The sequence below is a fragment of the Vulpes vulpes genome, chromosome 12 (assembly GCF_048418805.1).
Source record: "Vulpes vulpes isolate BD-2025 chromosome 12, VulVul3, whole genome shotgun sequence".
Taxonomy (NCBI): domain Eukaryota; kingdom Metazoa; phylum Chordata; class Mammalia; order Carnivora; family Canidae; genus Vulpes; species Vulpes vulpes.
In genome coordinates, this window is record NC_132791.1 from 33,780,829 (window position 1) to 33,798,415 (window position 17,587).

General features: G+C 51.8%; 5 protein-coding genes across 5 annotated transcripts; all 5 read left to right on the forward strand.

Annotated features, from left to right (window-relative positions):
• The first annotated feature begins 1,649 nt into the window (after positions 1–1,649).
• On the forward strand, positions 1,650–2,213 carry LOC140594876 (interferon alpha-1/2). Its single transcript, XM_072731993.1, has one exon. It carries the CDS (start codon positions 1,650–1,652, stop codon positions 2,211–2,213), a length of 564 nt encoding a protein of 187 aa, XP_072588094.1.
• Positions 2,214–5,216: 3,003 nt separating this feature from the next.
• On the forward strand, positions 5,217–5,911 carry LOC140594877 (interferon alpha-1/2-like). Its single transcript, XM_072731994.1, has one exon. It carries the CDS (start codon positions 5,225–5,227, stop codon positions 5,909–5,911), a length of 687 nt encoding a protein of 228 aa, XP_072588095.1. The 5' UTR covers positions 5,217–5,224.
• Positions 5,912–8,929: 3,018 nt separating this feature from the next.
• Positions 8,930–9,624, forward strand: LOC140594878 (interferon alpha-1/2-like). Its single transcript, XM_072731995.1, has one exon. The coding sequence runs from the start codon at positions 8,938–8,940 to the stop codon at positions 9,622–9,624; it is 687 nt and encodes a 228-aa protein (XP_072588096.1). The 5' UTR covers positions 8,930–8,937.
• Positions 9,625–12,626: 3,002 nt separating this feature from the next.
• Positions 12,627–13,321, forward strand: LOC140594879 (interferon alpha-1/2-like). The gene has a single exon (XM_072731996.1). The coding sequence runs from the start codon at positions 12,635–12,637 to the stop codon at positions 13,319–13,321; it is 687 nt and encodes a 228-aa protein (XP_072588097.1). The 5' UTR covers positions 12,627–12,634.
• A 3,024-nt stretch (positions 13,322–16,345) lies between these two features.
• On the forward strand, positions 16,346–17,040 carry LOC140594880 (interferon alpha-1/2-like). The gene has a single exon (XM_072731998.1). The coding sequence runs from the start codon at positions 16,354–16,356 to the stop codon at positions 17,038–17,040; it is 687 nt and encodes a 228-aa protein (XP_072588099.1). The 5' UTR covers positions 16,346–16,353.
• The last annotated feature ends 547 nt before the right edge of the window (positions 17,041–17,587 follow it).

The following is a 17,587-nucleotide window of genomic DNA, read 5'->3' on the forward strand; positions in this document are numbered from 1 at the left end:
GTTGGCAAGGTCGGGTAAGCAGCCAGATCTTGGTTTCAGCTGAGATCCTCATCTCAGGGTGGTTGGATGGAACCCTACATCAGGCTCCCCACAAGCGCAGAGACTGCAGAGGATTCCTTGTCCCTGGGGCACCTGGGTGGCTCATTCCGTGAGGCATCTGTCTTTGGCTGGATCGCCAATCCCAGGGTCCTTGGATGGAGCCTGTCATCGGGCTCCTTCTCAGTTGGGTGTCTGCTGCTCCCTCTCCTCCCCTGCTCATGCTGCTCTATATATTGCTTTCACTCTCTCTCTTTCTCTAAAAAGCAAGATATCTTTTACGAGTAGTGAGCTGCACAGAAAAATAAATACGAGATAGACTTTCCCAACATCCGTGGTCTGTATCTGCATAGTGTCCCTGAAAATGAACCTTCAGCCACCAGAGGGAATCCCTGTGACAAGGCTTCCAAGGTTCTGAGCTCTGTGAACTAGTCTTAGGTAGTCCGGTGGTCTGGAGGCTCTCCAAAGCTCAGCCTGGGAGGGCCCCAGCCAAAGCTTCTTCCGTCCTGTTTGTTGTCTCTCCTTGGGCTTTCTTGAGTACCACACAAGAAGCATGGCCGTTGAATTAGTGGAAGAGCCCTGAAATGTGTGCAGAGGAGGGCGACACACCCGGGAATGACAGGCCCCTGTGAGCAGAGGACTTTCTCTCCATCCGTTCCTGGATCTCAAAGTCACTGGGAGAGGTGGCCCTGGCTGACCTGGGAGCTGCCTTTGGCGCTTTGTGGATGTGGCTTCTGTGTGAGCCTGGAGGTGATGTGGGCTCTCAGCATTTCAGAACAAAGAGATTCTACGTGATCGTTTGACGTTACGAAAGACAGTCAACGCATCAGTAACTGTACACAGTGCGAAACAGAACAAAAGGAGTTTTGAAAACACCTTGATGAGTACGGAGTCGCAGGTGAGGCAAGAGACCACTTTGTCAGCCGAGGCAACCTGAAACGGCCTTACTGGAGAAGCACATGTCAAGGAAGCAATTCAACTCTTGGATTCCTATCAGCACTTTGGCATCGTTCTAAATTGTGAGAGACTCTGCGTTCATTCTCTTGTCTTTGTAGACATGGTTCACCTGCATATGTGCTTTCCGTATCAGAAATCATGTACCTATCAGTACTCGATAGGTCACTCTTCAACGTTGGCCATCCCATTCCACGCCGGAAGCCTAACAATTGGCCTTCATGTTTACCAGCGCTAGACATCCTTAACCCTGCGTCGCCTTCACACGAGAAGGGTGAACCGACACGGGGTTGTGCATGTACAAAGTTCACATAGGAGCATGGGACATACACTGGACTCTAGAGACAGCGCATCCGGGTTCCGAACTTTTCTGGATGATGCGTGAAAAGCCAATCAATGCGTGAGAAGACTCTGGAGGCAAGGGCAGTCATGACAAGCACGCCCACGTAGTTGGCAAACAGTGCTCTAGAGCCAGTCGAAAGTGTGTCATAAAGGAAAGCAAAAAGAGAAGTAGAAAGTGAGGGAGACGTTCAGAAATGGAAAACGCGTCTGTTGCCTACTTAAGCCCCACACACGAGGGAAGATGCTCAGAGAAGCTGGAGCCGCGGTTCCCACACTTGCCCAGCGCAGCCAGGCCCACAGCCCCTGCAGGACCCCCGATGGCCCTGCCCTGCTCCTTCTCGCTGGCCCTGGTGCTGCTCAGCTGCCACTCCCTGTGCTGTCTGGCTTGCGACCTGCCCGACGCCCACGGCCTGCGCAACTGGAGGGTCCTGACGCTCCTGGGACAGATGAGGAGACTCTCCGCCGGCTCCTGTGACCACGACACCAATGACTTTGCCTTCCCCAAGGAGCTGTTTGATGGCCAGCGGCTCCAGGAGGCGCAGGCCCTCTCTGTGGTCCACGTGATGACCCAGAAGGTCTTCCACCTCTTCTGCCCGGACACGTCCTCCGCTCCTTGGAACATGACTCTCCTGGAGGAACTGTGCTCGGGGCTCTCGGAGCAGCTGGATGACCTGGAGGCCTGTCCCCTGCAGGAGGCGGGGCTGGCCGAGACCCCCCTCATGCATGAGGACTCCACCCTGAGGACCTACTTCCAAAGGATCTCCCTCTACCTGCAAGACAAGAACCACAGCCCGTGTGCCTGGGAGATGGTCCGAGCAGAAATCGGGAGATCCTTCTTCTCCTCGACAATCTTGCAAGAAAGAATCAGGAGGAGGAAATGAGACCCGCCCGGGTCCGCACGGAAATGACATTCCCTGACTGATCGGAGCACACTTGCACGTGTCCTGCCGCCTCAGAGAAGCTCACGCCTGCCGTCACGGTGACACGAAGGCAATCGGGGTGTCCAACGTGTTCAGGACGGGGCAGCACCATCAAGTGAAGTCGACAAACACCGTTTACTTTCAGATAACCTTGCCCATCTCTCTATTTACTACTTTTCGTTTATTTATTTATTTATTTATTTATTTATTTATTTATTTATTCCTATTTATACCTTAACTGGGTTCTCTTTGTATAGTAGTAGGTGTACCGTCACTCTGTGATTCAGGGGGACTGGGGATGCTTTCTATTTATTCAGTGTTTGATTCTCTTGGTCATTAAACTGTTCTCTGCAAACATTCTTGGATTTGTGGTTTCTTTCGAGAGGGATGGAGTCGGAATAGAATCTGATGACAAAATGGATCGTACGACTCTTCTCCTCATGATTCTGTTACTCTCATGAGAAGTCAAGCCATAGTCCTCCTCGATGCCAGTGCACATGTGCCTGTCGGGATGAGGGCGCACACAACCGATCCCATCTCCTACCCAGTTTCTCTGAGTTCTGTCGAGAAAAAACAAACCTCCAAACAACCAGCAGAGTGAAGGAATGGCAGTAATAGCAAAGGGTACAAGAAGAAGAAGAAGAAGGGACATAGGAACTCTGTAAGCAGAAAAGGAAGCAGGCATATCGGGAAATACGATCAACAGCACTAGATAATACCTTCCCTATTAGACTGGTGCATGTCCCGGTGCCAATATCCTTAAGAAAATGCCTACTGGGGTCTGCCAGTTACAAGCCGGTCCGTTCCCTTGAAGCCTAGCAATGGAAGCGGTCCCATGGGAACAGAGTCCCGAAGGAGAAGTGGTCTCCAAATGGATTCCCTTGTGGATCCTGTGTGGCCATGTGACTTCTAAGGACAAGCCACTCACTGAAGCACACAGTCTGTGGACGTTCCCTCCTTTTTGGAAACTCTCCTCCGAGAGGCCTTGTTGTCTTCTTTTGCTCCTGATGACGGACCATTATGGACAGGAGGGCACGTCCCCGTTACAACCAGGGGTCAGTGGCTGTAGGAACAAGCAAAGACAAAGCAGGAGGATTGGACTCGGTGGTCTGTCCGATGCTCTGCAGCAGAAGACTGCCCCCTACAGCCAGCAATGCACTGAGGTAGTGACCAGGCCTGGACACCTGGCTTGTGTTCTCTGCATCAGCCTGCCCCTGCTGGATGATTCATCTCCAGAGCTAAATGCAGGTTTTTCTCAGAAGGATTGGATTCAGAGAGTGTAGAAAGCCAATTTCCTCAGCTTTTCTCTTTCTCTCTTTCTCTCTCTCTGTCTCTGTCTCTGTCTCTGTCTCTGTCTCTCTCTCTCTCTCTCTCTCTCTCTCTCTCCTCTCTCTCTCCCCCTCTGGAAAATACAGTGTTCCAAAGAGCAGCGAGGTAGGCAATGTGGTTGGCAAGGTCGGGTAAGCAGCCAGATCTTGGTTTCAGCTGAGATCCTCATCTTAGGGTGGTTGGATGGAACCCTACATCAGACTCCCCACAAGCGCAGAGACTGCAGAGGATTCCTTGTCCCTGGGGCACCTGGGTGGCTCATTCCGTGAGGCATCTGTCTTTGGCTGGATCGCCAATCCCAGGGTCCTTGGATGGAGCCTGTCATCGGGCTCCTTCTCAGTTGGGTGTCTGCTGCTCCCTCTCCTCCCCTGCTCATGCTGCTCTATATATTGCTTTCACTCTCTCTCTTCCTCTAAAAAGCAAGATATCTTTTACGAGTAGTGAGCTGCACAGAAAAATAAATACGAGATAGACTTTCCCAACATCCGTGGTCTGTATCTGCATAGTGTCCCTGAAAATGAACCTTCAGCCACCAGAGGGAATCCCTGTGACAAGGCTTCCAAGGTTCTGAGCTCTGTGAACTAGTCTTAGGTAGTCCGGTGGTCTGGAGGCTCTCCAAAGCTCAGCCTGGGAGGGCCCCAGCCAAAGCTTCTTCCGTCCTGTTTGTTGTCTCTCCTTGGGCTTTCTTGAGTACCACACAAGAAGCATGGCCGTTGAATTAGTGGAAGAGCCCTGAAATGTGTGCAGAGGAGGGCGACACACCCGGGAATGACAGGCCCCTGTGAGCAGAGGACTTTCTCTCCATCCGTTCCTGGATCTCAAAGTCACTGGGAGAGGTGGCCCTGGCTGACCTGGGAGCTGCCTTTGGCGCTTTGTGGATGCGGCTTCTGTGTGAGCCTGGAGGTGATGTGGGCTCTCAGCATTTCAGAACAAAGAGATTCTACGTGATCGTTTGACGTTACGAAAGACAGTCAACGCATCAGTAACTGTACACAGTGCGAAACAGAACAAAAGGAGTTTTGAAAACACCTTGATGAGTACGGAGTCGCAGGTGAGGCAAGAGACCACTTTGTCAGCCGAGGCAACCTGAAACGGCCTTACTGGAGAAGCACATGTCAAGGAAGCAATTCAACTCTTGGATTCCTATCAGCACTTTGGCATCGTTCTAAATTGTGAGAGACTCTGCGTTCATTCTCTTGTCTTTGTAGACATGGTTCACCTGCATATGTGCTTTCCGTATCAGAAATCATGTACCTATCAGTACTCGATAGGTCACTCTTCAACGTTGGCCATCCCATTCCACGCCGGAAGCCTAACAATTGGCCTTCATGTTTACCAGCGCTAGACATCCTTAACCCTGCGTCGCCTTCACACGAGAAGGGTGAACCGACACGGGGTTGTGCATGTACAAAGTTCACATAGGAGCATGGGACATACACTGGACTCTAGAGACAGCGCATCCGGGTTCCGAACTTTTCTGGATGATGCGTGAAAAGCCAATCAATGCGTGAGAAGACTCTGGAGGCAAGGGCAGTCATGACAAGCACGCCCACGTAGTTGGCAAACAGTGCTCTAGAGCCAGTCGAAAGTGTGTCATAAAGGAAAGCAAAAAGAGAAGTAGAAAGTGAGGGAGACGTTCAGAAATGGAAAACGCGTCTGTTGCCTACTTAAGCCCCACACACGAGGGAAGATGCTCAGAGAAGCTGGAGCCGCGGTTCCCACACTTGCCCAGCGCAGCCAGGCCCACAGCCCCTGCAGGATCCCCGATGGCCCTGCCCTGCTCCTTCTCGCTGGCCCTGGTGCTGCTCAGCTGCCACTCCCTGTGCTGTCTGGCTTGCGACCTGCCCGACGCCCACGGCCTGCGCAACTGGAGGGTCCTGACGCTCCTGGGACAGATGAGGAGACTCTCCGCCGGCTCCTGTGACCACGACACCAATGACTTTGCCTTCCCCAAGGAGCTGTTTGATGGCCAGCGGCTCCAGGAGGCGCAGGCCCTCTCTGTGGTCCACGTGATGACCCAGAAGGTCTTCCACCTCTTCTGCCCGGACACGTCCTCCGCTCCTTGGAACATGACTCTCCTGGAGGAACTGTGCTCGGGGCTCTCGGAGCAGCTGGATGACCTGGAGGCCTGTCCCCTGCAGGAGGCGGGGCTGGCCGAGACCCCCCTCATGCATGAGGACTCCACCCTGAGGACCTACTTCCAAAGGATCTCCCTCTACCTGCAAGACAAGAACCACAGCCCGTGTGCCTGGGAGATGGTCCGAGCAGAAATCGGGAGATCCTTCTTCTCCTCGACAATCTTGCAAGAAAGAATCAGGAGGAGGAAATGAGACCCGCCCGGGTCCGCACGGAAATGACATTCCCTGACTGATCGGAGCACACTTGCACGTGTCCTGCCGCCTCAGAGAAGCTCACGCCTGCCGTCACGGTGACACGAAGGCAATCGGGGTGTCCAACGTGTTCAGGACGGGGCAGCACCATCAAGTGAAGTCGACAAACACCGTTTACTTTCAGATAACCTTGCCCATCTCTCTATTTACTACTTTTCGTTTATTTATTTATTTATTTATTTATTTATTTATTTATTTATTCCTATTTATACCTTAACTGGGTTCTCTTTGTATAGTAGTAGGTGTACCGTCACTCTGTGATTCAGGGGGACTGGGGATGCTTTCTATTTATTCAGTGTTTGATTCTCTTGGTCATTAAACTGTTCTCTGCAAACATTCTTGGATTTGTGGTTTCTTTCGAGAGGGATGGAGTCGGAATAGAATCTGATGAAAAAATGGATCGTACGACTCTTCTCCTCATGATTCTGTTACTCTCATGAGAAGTCAAGCCATAGTCCTCCTCGATGCCAGTGCATATGTGCCTGTCGGGATGAGGGCGCACACAACCGATCCCATCTCCTACCCAGTTTCTCTGAGTTCTGTCGAGAGAAAACAAACCTCCAAACAACCAGCAGAGTGAAGGAATGGCAGTAATAGCAAAGGGTACAAGAAGAAGAAGAAGAAGAAGGGACATAGGACCTCTGTAAGCAGAAAAGGAAGCAGGCATATCGGGAAATACGATCAACAGCACTAGATAATACCTTCCCTATTAGACTGGTGCCTGTCCCGGTGCCAATATCCTTAAGAAAATGCCTACTGGGGTCTGCCAGTTACAAGCCGGTCCGTTCCCTTGAAGCCTAGCAATGGAAGCGGTCCCATGGGAACAGAGTCCCGAAGGAGAAGTGGTCTCCAAATGGATTCCCTTGTGGATCCTGTGTGGCCATGTGACTTCTAAGGACAAGCCACTCACTGAAGCACACAGTCTGTGGACGTTCCCTCCTTTTTGGAAACTCTCCTCCGAGAGGCCTTGTTGTCTTCTTTTGCTCCTGATGACGGACCATTATGGACAGGAGGGCACGTCCCCGTTACAACCAGGGGTCAGTGGCTGTAGGAACAAGCAAAGACAAAGCAGGAGGATTGGACTCGGTGGTCTGTCCGATGCTCTGCAGCAGAAGACTGCCCCCTACAGCCAGCAATGCACTGAGGTAGTGACCAGGCCTGGACACCTGGCTTGTGTTCTCTGCATCAGCCTGCCCCTGCTGGATGATTCATCTCCAGAGCTAAATGCAGGTTTTTCTCAGAAGGAATGGATTCAGAGAGTGTAGAAAGCCAATTTCCTCAGCTTTTCTCTTTCTCTCTTTCTCTCTCTCTCTCTCTGTCTCTGTCTCTGTCTCTCTCTCTCTCTCTCTCTCTCTCTCTCTCTCTTTCTCTCTCTCTCTCCTCTCTCTCTCCCCCTCTGGAAAATACAGTGTTCCAAAGAGCAGCGAGGTAGGCAATGTGGTTGGCAAGGTCGGGTAAGCAGCCAGATCTTGGTTTCAGCTGAGATCCTCATCTCAGGGTGGTTGGTTGGAACCCTACATCAGGCTCCCCACAAGCTCAGAGACTGCAGAGGATTCCTTGTCCCTGGGGCACCTGGGTGGCTCATTCCGTGAGGCATCTGTCTTTGGCTTGATCGCCAATCCCAGGGTCCTTGGATGGAGCCTGTCATCGGGCTCCTTCTCAGTTGGGTGTCTGCTGCTCCCTCTCCTCCCTTGCTCATGCTGCTCTATATATTGCTTTCACTCTCTCTCTTTCTCTAAAAAGCAAGATATCTTTTACGAGTAGTGAGCTGCACAGAAAAATAAATACGAGATAGACTTTCCCAACATCCGTGGTCTGTATCTGCATAGTGTCCCTGAAAATGAACCTTCAGCCACCAGAGGGAATCCCTGTGACAAGGCTTCCAAGGTTCTGAGCTCTGTGAACTAGTCTTAGGTAGTCCGGTGGTCTGGAGGCTCTCCAAAGCTCAGCCTGGGAGGGCCCCAGCCAAAGCTTCTTCCGTCCTGTTTGTTGTCTCTCCTTGGGCTTTCTTGAGTACCACACAAGAAGCATGGCCGTTGAATTAGTGGAAGAGCCCTGAAATGTGTGCAGAGGAGGGCGACACACCCGGGAATGACAGGCCCCTGTGAGCAGAGGACTTTCTCTCCATCCGTTCCTGGATCTCAAAGTCACTGGGAGAGGTGGCCCTGGCTGACCTGGGAGCTGCCTTTGGCGCTTTGTGGATGTGGCTTCTGTGTGAGCCTGGAGGTGATGTGGGCTCTCAGCATTTCAGAACAAAGAGATTCTACGTGATCGTTTGACGTTACGAAAGACAGTCAACGCATCAGTAACTGTACACAGTGCGAAACAGAACAAAAGGAGTTTTGAAAACACCTTGATGAGTACGGAGTCGCAGGTGAGGCAAGAGACCACTTTGTCAGCCGAGGCAACCTGAAACGGCCTTACTGGAGAAGCACATGTCAAGGAAGCAATTCAACTCTTGGATTCCTATCAGCACTTTGGCATCGTTCTAAATTGTGAGAGACTCTGCGTTCATTCTCTTGTCTTTGTAGACATGGTTCACCTGCATATGTGCTTTCCGTATCAGAAATCATGTACCTATCAGTACTCGATAGGTCACTCTTCAACGTTGGCCATCCCATTCCACGCCGGAAGCCTAACAATTGGCCTTCATGTTTACCAGCGCTAGACATCCTTAACCCTGCGTCGCCTTCACACGAGAAGGGTGAACCGACACGGGGTTGTGCATGTACAAAGTTCACATAGGAGCATGGGACATACACTGGACTCTAGAGACAGCGCATCCGGGTTCCGAACTTTTCTGGATGATGCGTGAAAAGCCAATCAATGCGTGAGAAGACTCTGGAGGCAAGGGCAGTCATGACAAGCACGCCCACGTAGTTGGCAAACAGTGCTCTAGAGCCAGTCGAAAGTGTGTCATAAAGGAAAGCAAAAAGAGAAGTAGAAAGTGAGGGAGACGTTCAGAAATGGAAAACGCGTCTGTTGCCTACTTAAGCCCCACACACGAGGGAAGATGCTCAGAGAAGCTGGAGCCGCGGTTCCCACACTTGCCCAGCGCAGCCAGGCCCACAGCCCCTGCAGGATCCCCGATGGCCCTGCCCTGCTCCTTCTCGCTGGCCCTGGTGCTGCTCAGCTGCCACTCCCTGTGCTGTCTGGCTTGCGACCTGCCCGACGCCCACGGCCTGCGCAACTGGAGGGTCCTGACGCTCCTGGGACAGATGAGGAGACTCTCCGCCGGCTCCTGTGACCACGACACCAATGACTTTGCCTTCCCCAAGGAGCTGTTTGATGGCCAGCGGCTCCAGGAGGCGCAGGCCCTCTCTGTGGTCCACGTGATGACCCAGAAGGTCTTCCACCTCTTCTGCCCGGACACGTCCTCCGCTCCTTGGAACATGACTCTCCTGGAGGAACTGTGCTCGGGGCTCTCGGAGCAGCTGGATGACCTGGAGGCCTGTCCCCTGCAGGAGGCGGGGCTGGCCGAGACCCCCCTCATGCATGAGGACTCCACCCTGAGGACCTACTTCCAAAGGATCTCCCTCTACCTGCAAGACAAGAACCACAGCCCGTGTGCCTGGGAGATGGTCCGAGCAGAAATCGGGAGATCCTTCTTCTCCTCGACAATCTTGCAAGAAAGAATCAGGAGGAGGAAATGAGACCCGCCCGGGTCCGCACGGAAATGACATTCCCTGACTGATCGGAGCACACTTGCACGTGTCCTGCCGCCTCAGAGAAGCTCACGCCTGCCGTCACGGTGACACGAAGGCAATCGGGGTGTCCAACGTGTTCAGGACGGGGCAGCACCATCAAGTGAAGTCGACAAACACCGTTTACTTTTAGATAACCTTGCCCATCTCTCTATTTACTACTTTTCGTTTATTTATTTATTTATTTATTTATTTATTTATTTATTTATTTATTCCTATTTATACCTTAACTGGGTTCTCTTTGTATAGTAGTAGGTGTACCGTCACTCTGTGATTCAGGGGGACTGGGGATGCTTTCTATTTATTCAGTGTTTGATTCTCTTGGTCATTAAACTGTTCTCTGCAAACATTCTTGGATTTGTGGTTTCTTTCGAGAGGGATGGAGTCGGAATAGAATCTGATGAAAAAATGGATCGTACGACTCTTCTCCTCATGATTCTGTTACTCTCATGAGAAGTCAAGCCATAGTCCTCCTCGATGCCAGTGCATATGTGCCTGTCGGGATGAGGGCGCACACAACCGATCCCATCTCCTACCCAGTTTCTCTGAGTTCTGTCGAGAAAAAACAAACCTCCAAACAACCAGCAGAGTGAAGGAATGGCAGTAATAGCAAAGAGTACAAGAAGAAGAAGAAGAAGAAGGGACATAGGAACTCTGTAAGCAGAAAAGGAAGCAGGCATATCGGGAAATACGATCAACAGCACTAGATAATACCTTCCCTATTAGACTGGTGCCTGTCCCGGTGCCAATATCCTTAAGAAAATGCCTACTGGGGTCTGCCAGTTACAAGCCGGTCCGTTCCCTTGAAGCCTAGCAATGGAAGCGGTCCCATGGGAACAGAGTCCCGAAGGAGAAGTGGTCTCCAAATGGATTCCCTTGTGGATCCTGTGTGGCCATGTGACTTCTAAGGACAAGCCACTCACTGAAGCACACAGTCTGTGGACGTTCCCTCCTTTTTGGAAACTCTCCTCCGAGAGGCCTTGTTGTCTTCTTTTGCTCCTGATGACGGACCATTATGGACAGGAGGGCACGTCCCCGTTACAACCAGGGGTCAGTGGCTGTAGGAACAAGCAAAGACAAAGCAGGAGGATTGGACTCGGTGGTCTGTCCGATGCTCTGCAGCAGAAGACTGCCCCCTACAGCCAGCAATGCACTGAGGTAGTGACCAGGCCTGGACACCTGGCTTGTGTTCTCTGCATCAGCCTGCCCCTGCTGGATGATTCATCTCCAGAGCTAAATGCAGGTTTTTCTCAGAAGGAATGGATTCAGAGAGTGTAGAAAGCCAATTTCCTCAGCTTTTCTCTTTCTCTCTTTCTCTCTCTCTGTCTCTGTCTCTCTCTCTCTCTCTCTCTCTCTCTCTATCTCTCTCTCTCCTCTCTCTCTCCCCCTCTGGAAAATACAGTGTTCCAAAGAGCAGCGAGGTAGGCAATGTGGTTGGCAAGGTCGGGTAAGCAGCCAGATCTTGGTTTCAGCTGAGATCCTCATCTCAGGGTGGTTGGATGGAACCCTACATCAGGCTCCCCACAAGCGCAGAGACTGCAGAGGATTCCTTGTCCCTGGGGCACCTGGGTGGCTCATTCCGTGAGGCATCTGTCTTTGGCTGGATCGCCAATCCCAGGGTCCTTGGATGGAGCCTGTCATCGGGCTCCTTCTCAGTTGGGTGTCTGCTGCTCCCTCTCCTCCCCTGCTCATGCTGCTCTATATATTGCTTTCACTCTCTCTCTTTCTCTAAAAAGCAAGATATCTTTTACGAGTAGTGAGCTGCACAGAAAAATAAATACGAGATAGACTTTCCCAACATCCGTGGTCTGTATCTGCATAGTGTCCCTGAAAATGAACCTTCAGCCACCAGAGGGAATCCCTGTGACAAGGCTTCCAAGGTTCTGAGCTCTGTGAAGTAGTCTTAGGTAGTCCGGTGGTCTGGAGGCTCTCCAAAGCTCAGCCTGGGAGGGCCCCAGCCAAAGCTTCTTCCGTCCTGTTTGTTGTCTCTCCTTGGGCTTTCTTGAGTACCACACAAGAAGCATGGCCGTTGAATTAGTGGAAGAGCCCTGAAATGTGTGCAGAGGAGGGCGACACACCCGGGAATGACAGGCCCCTGTGAGCAGAGGACTTTCTCTCCATCCGTTCCTGGATCTCAAAGTCACTGGGAGAGGTGGCCCTGGCTGACCTGGGAGCTGCCTTTGGCGCTTTGTGGATGTGGCTTCTGTGTGAGCCTGGAGGTGATGTGGGCTCTCAGCATTTCAGAACAAAGAGATTCTACGTGATCGTTTGACGTTACGAAAGACAGTCAACGCATCAGTAACTGTACACAGTGCGAAACAGAACAAAAGGAGTTTTGAAAACACCTTGATGAGTACGGAGTCGCAGGTGAGGCAAGAGACCACTTTGTCAGCCGAGGCAACCTGAAACGGCCTTACTGGAGAAGCACATGTCAAGGAAGCAATTCAACTCTTGGATTCCTATCAGCACTTTGGCATCGTTCTAAATTGTGAGAGACTCTGCGTTCATTCTCTTGTCTTTGTAGACATGGTTCACCTGCATATGTGCTTTCCGTATCAGAAATCATGTACCTATCAGTACTCAATAGGTCACTCTTCAACGTTGGCCATCCCATTCCACGCCGGAAGCCTAACAATTGGCCTTCATGTTTACCAGCGCTAGACATCCTTAACCCTGCGTCGCCTTCACACGAGAAGGGTGAACCGACACGGGGTTGTGCATGTACAAAGTTCACATAGGAGCATGGGACATACACTGGACTCTAGAGACAGCGCATCCGGGTTCCGAACTTTTCTGGATGATGCGTGAAAAGCCAATCAATGCGTGAGAAGACTCTGGAGGCAAGGGCAGTCATGACAAGCACGCCCACGTAGTTGGCAAACAGTGCTCTAGAGCCAGTCGAAAGTGTGTCATAAAGGAAAGCAAAAAGAGAAGTAGAAAGTGAGGGAGACGTTCAGAAATGGAAAACGCGTCTGTTGCCTACTTAAGCCCCACACACGAGGGAAGATGCTCAGAGAAGCTGGAGCCGCGGTTCCCACACTTGCCCAGCGCAGCCAGGCCCACAGCCCCTGCAGGATCCCCGATGGCCCTGCCCTGCTCCTTCTCGCTGGCCCTGGTGCTGCTCAGCTGCCACTCCCTGTGCTGTCTGGCTTGCGACCTGCCCGACGCCCACGGCCTGCGCAACTGGAGGGTCCTGACGCTCCTGGGACAGATGAGGAGACTCTCCGCCGGCTCCTGTGACCACGACACCAATGACTTTGCCTTCCCCAAGGAGCTGTTTGATGGCCAGCGGCTCCAGGAGGCGCAGGCCCTCTCTGTGGTCCACGTGATGACCCAGAAGGTCTTCCACCTCTTCTGCCCGGACACGTCCTCCGCTCCTTGGAACATGACTCTCCTGGAGGAACTGTGCTCGGGGCTCTCGGAGCAGCTGGATGACCTGGAGGCCTGTCCCCTGCAGGAGGCGGGGCTGGCCGAGACCCCCCTCATGCATGAGGACTCCACCCTGAGGACCTACTTCCAAAGGATCTCCCTCTACCTGCAAGACAAGAACCACAGCCCGTGTGCCTGGGAGATGGTCCGAGCAGAAATCGGGAGATCCTTCTTCTCCTCGACAATCTTGCAAGAAAGAATCAGGAGGAGGAAATGAGACCCGCCCGGGTCCGCACGGAAATGACATTCCCTGACTGATCGGAGCACACTTGCACGTGTCCTGCCGCCTCAGAGAAGCTCACGCCTGCCGTCACGGTGACACGAAGGCAATCGGGGTGTCCAACGTGTTCAGGACGGGGCAGCACCATCAAGTGAAGTCGACAAACACCGTTTACTTTTAGATAACCTTGCCCATCTCTCTATTTACTACTTTTCGTTTATTTATTTATTTATTTATTTATTTATTTATTTATTTATTTATTCCTATTTATACCTTAACTGGGTTCTCTTTGTATAGTAGTAGGTGTACCGTCACTCTGTGATTCAGGGGGACTGGGGATGCTTTCTATTTATTCAGTGTTTGATTCTCTTGGTCATTAAACTGTTCTCTGCAAACATTCTTGGATTTGTGGTTTCTTTCGAGAGGGATGGAGTCGGAATAGAATCTGATGAAAAAATGGATCGTACGACTCTTCTCCTCATGATTCTGTTACTCTCATGAGAAGTCAAGCCATAGTCCTCCTCGATGCCAGTGCATATGTGCCTGTCGGGATGAGGGCGCACACAACCGATCCCATCTCCTACCCAGTTTCTCTGAGTTCTGTCGAGAAAAAACAAACCTCCAAACAACCAGCAGAGTGAAGGAATGGCAGTAATAGCAAAGGGTACAAGAAGAAGAAGAAGAAGAAGGGACATAGGAACTCTGTAAGCAGAAAAGGAAGCAGGCATATCGGGAAATACGATCAACAGCACTAGATAATACCTTCCCTATTAGACTGGTGCCTGTCCCGGTGCCAATATCCTTAAGAAAATGCCTACTGGGGTCTGCCAGTTACAAGCCGGTCCGTTCCCTTGAAGCCTAGCAATGGAAGCGGTCCCATGGGAACAGAGTCCCGAAGGAGAAGTGGTCTCCAAATGGATTCCCTTGTGGATCCTGTGTGGCCATGTGACTTCTAAGGACAAGCCACTCACTGAAGCACACAGTCTGTGGACGTTCCCTCCTTTTTGGAAACTCTCCTCCGAGAGGCCTTGTTGTCTTCTTTTGCTCCTGATGACGGACCATTATGGACAGGAGGGCACGTCCCCGTTACAACCAGGGGTCAGTGGCTGTAGGAACAAGCAAAGACAAAGCAGGAGGATTGGACTCGGTGGTCTGTCCGATGCTCTGCAGCAGAAGACTGCCCCCTACAGCCAGCAATGCACTGAGGTAGTGACCAGGCCTGGACACCTGGCTTGTGTTCTCTGCATCAGCCTGCCCCTGCTGGATGATTCATCTCCAGAGCTAAATGCAGGTTTTTCTCAGAAGGAATGGATTCAGAGAGTGTAGAAAGCCAATTTCCTCAGCTTTTCTCTTTCTCTCTTTCTCTCTCTCTCTCTCTGTCTCTGTGTCTCTCTCTCTCTCTCTCTCTCTCTCTCTCTCTCTCTCTCTTTCTCTCTCTCTCTCCTCTCTCTCTCCCCCTCTGGAAAATACAGTGTTCCAAAGAGCAGCGAGGTAGGCAATGTGGTTGGCAAGGTCGGGTAAGCAGCCAGATCTTGGTTTCAGCTGAGATCCTCATCTCAGGGTGGTTGGTTGGAACCCTACATCAGGCTCCCCACAAGCTCAGAGACTGCAGAGGATTCCTTGTCCCTGGGGCACCTGGGTGGCTCATTCCGTGAGGCATCTGTCTTTGGCTGGATCGCCAATCCCAGGGTCCTTGGATGGAGCCTGTCATCGGGCTCCTTCTCAGTTGGGTGTCTGCTGCTCCCTCTCCTCCCTTGCTCATGCTGCTCTATATATTGCTTTCACTCTCTCTCTTTCTCTAAAAAGCAAGATATCTTTTACGAGTAGTGAGCTGCACAGAAAAATAAATACGAGATAGACTTTCCCAACATCCGTGGTCTGTATCTGCATAGTGTCCCTGAAAATGAACCTTCAGCCACCAGAGGGAATCCCTGTGACAAGGCTTCCAAGGTTCTGAGCTCTGTGAACTAGTCTTAGGTAGTCCGGTGGTCTGGAGGCTCTCCAAAGCTCAGCCTGGGAGGGCCCCAGCCAAAGCTTCTTCCGTCCTGTTTGTTGTCTCTCCTTGGGCTTTCTTGAGTACCACACAAGAAGCATGGCCGTTGAATTAGTGGAAGAGCCCTGAAATGTGTGCAGAGGAGGGCGACACACCCGGGAATGACAGGCCCCTGTGAGCAGAGGACTTTCTCTCCATCCGTTCCTGGATCTCAAAGTCACTGGGAGAGGTGGCCCTGGCTGACCTGGGAGCTGCCTTTGGCGCTTTGTGGATGTGGCTTCTGTGTGAGCCTGGAGGTGATGTGGGCTCTCAGCATTTCAGAACAAAGAGATTCTACGTGATCGTTTGACGTTACGAAAGACAGTCAACGCATCAGTAACTGTACACAGTGCGAAACAGAACAAAAGGAGTTTTGAAAACACCTTGATGAGTACGGAGTCGCAGGTGAGGCAAGAGACCACTTTGTCAGCCGAGGCAACCTGAAACGGCCTTACTGGAGAAGCACATGTCAAGGAAGCAATTCAACTCTTGGATTCCTATCAGCACTTTGGCATCGTTCTAAATTGTGAGAGACTCTGCGTTCATTCTCTTGTCTTTGTAGACATGGTTCACCTGCATATGTGCTTTCCGTATCAGAAATCATGTACCTATCAGTACTCAATAGGTCACTCTTCAACGTTGGCCATCCCATTCCACGCCGGAAGCCTAACAATTGGCCTTCATGTTTACCAGCGCTAGACATCCTTAACCCTGCGTCGCCTTCACACGAGAAGGGTGAACCGACACGGGGTTGTGCATGTACAAAGTTCACATAGGAGCATGGGACATACACTGGACTCTAGAGACAGCGCATCCGGGTTCCGAACTTTTCTGGATGATGCGTGAAAAGCCAATCAATGCGTGAGAAGACTCTGGAGGCAAGGGCAGTCATGACAAGCACGCCCACGTAGTTGGCAAACAGTGCTCTAGAGCCAGTCGAAAGTGTGTCATAAAGGAAAGCAAAAAGAGAAGTAGAAAGTGAGGGAGACGTTCAGAAATGGAAAACGCGTCTGTTGCCTACTTAAGCCCCACACACGAGGGAAGATGCTCAGAGAAGCTGGAGCCGCGGTTCCCACACTTGCCCAGCGCAGCCAGGCCCACAGCCCCTGCAGGATCCCCGATGGCCCTGCCCTGCTCCTTCTCGCTGGCCCTGGTGCTGCTCAGCTGCCACTCCCTGTGCTGTCTGGCTTGCGACCTGCCCGACGCCCACGGCCTGCGCAACTGGAGGGTCCTGACGCTCCTGGGACAGATGAGGAGACTCTCCGCCGGCTCCTGTGACCACGACACCAATGACTTTGCCTTCCCCAAGGAGCTGTTTGATGGCCAGCGGCTCCAGGAGGCGCAGGCCCTCTCTGTGGTCCACGTGATGACCCAGAAGGTCTTCCACCTCTTCTGCCCGGACACGTCCTCCGCTCCTTGGAACATGACTCTCCTGGAGGAACTGTGCTCGGGGCTCTCGGAGCAGCTGGATGACCTGGAGGCCTGTCCCCTGCAGGAGGCGGGGCTGGCCGAGACCCCCCTCATGCATGAGGACTCCACCCTGAGGACCTACTTCCAAAGGATCTCCCTCTACCTGCAAGACAAGAACCACAGCCCGTGTGCCTGGGAGATGGTCCGAGCAGAAATCGGGAGATCCTTCTTCTCCTCGACAATCTTGCAAGAAAGAATCAGGAGGAGGAAATGAGACCCGCCCGGGTCCGCACGGAAATGACATTCCCTGACTGATCGGAGCACACTTGCACGTGTCCTGCCGCCTCAGAGAAGCTCACGCCTGCCGTCACGGTGACACGAAGGCAATCGGGGTGTCCAACGTGTTCAGGACGGGGCAGCACCATCAAGTGAAGTCGACAAACACCGTTTACTTTCAGATAACCTTGCCCATCTCTCTATTTACTACTTTTCGTTTATTTATTTATTTATTTATTTATTTATTCCTATTTATACCTTAACTGGGTTCTCTTTGTATAGTAGTAGGTGTACCGTCACTCTGTGATTCAGGGGGACTGGGGATGCTTTCTATTTATTCAGTGTTTGATTCTCTTGGTCATTAAACTGTTCTCTGCAAACATTCTTGGATTTGTGGTTTCTTTCGAGAGGGATGGAGTCGGAATAGAATCTGATGAAAAAATGGATCGTACGACTCTTCTCCTCATGATTCTGTTACTCTCATGAGAAGTCAAGCCATAGTCCTCCTCGATGCCAGTGCATATGTGCCTGTCGGGATGAGGGCG

What these genes read in the sequence shown, in the direction of transcription:
- LOC140594876 (XM_072731993.1), top strand. Translation starts at nt 1,650, where the DNA reads ATGGCCCTGCCCTGCTCCTTCTCGCTGGCCCTGGTGCTGCTCAGCTGC.
- LOC140594877 (XM_072731994.1), top strand. Translation starts at nt 5,225, where the DNA reads ATGGAAAACGCGTCTGTTGCCTACTTAAGCCCCACACACGAGGGAAGA.
- LOC140594878 (XM_072731995.1), top strand. Translation starts at nt 8,938, where the DNA reads ATGGAAAACGCGTCTGTTGCCTACTTAAGCCCCACACACGAGGGAAGA.
- LOC140594879 (XM_072731996.1), top strand. Translation starts at nt 12,635, where the DNA reads ATGGAAAACGCGTCTGTTGCCTACTTAAGCCCCACACACGAGGGAAGA.
- LOC140594880 (XM_072731998.1), top strand. Translation starts at nt 16,354, where the DNA reads ATGGAAAACGCGTCTGTTGCCTACTTAAGCCCCACACACGAGGGAAGA.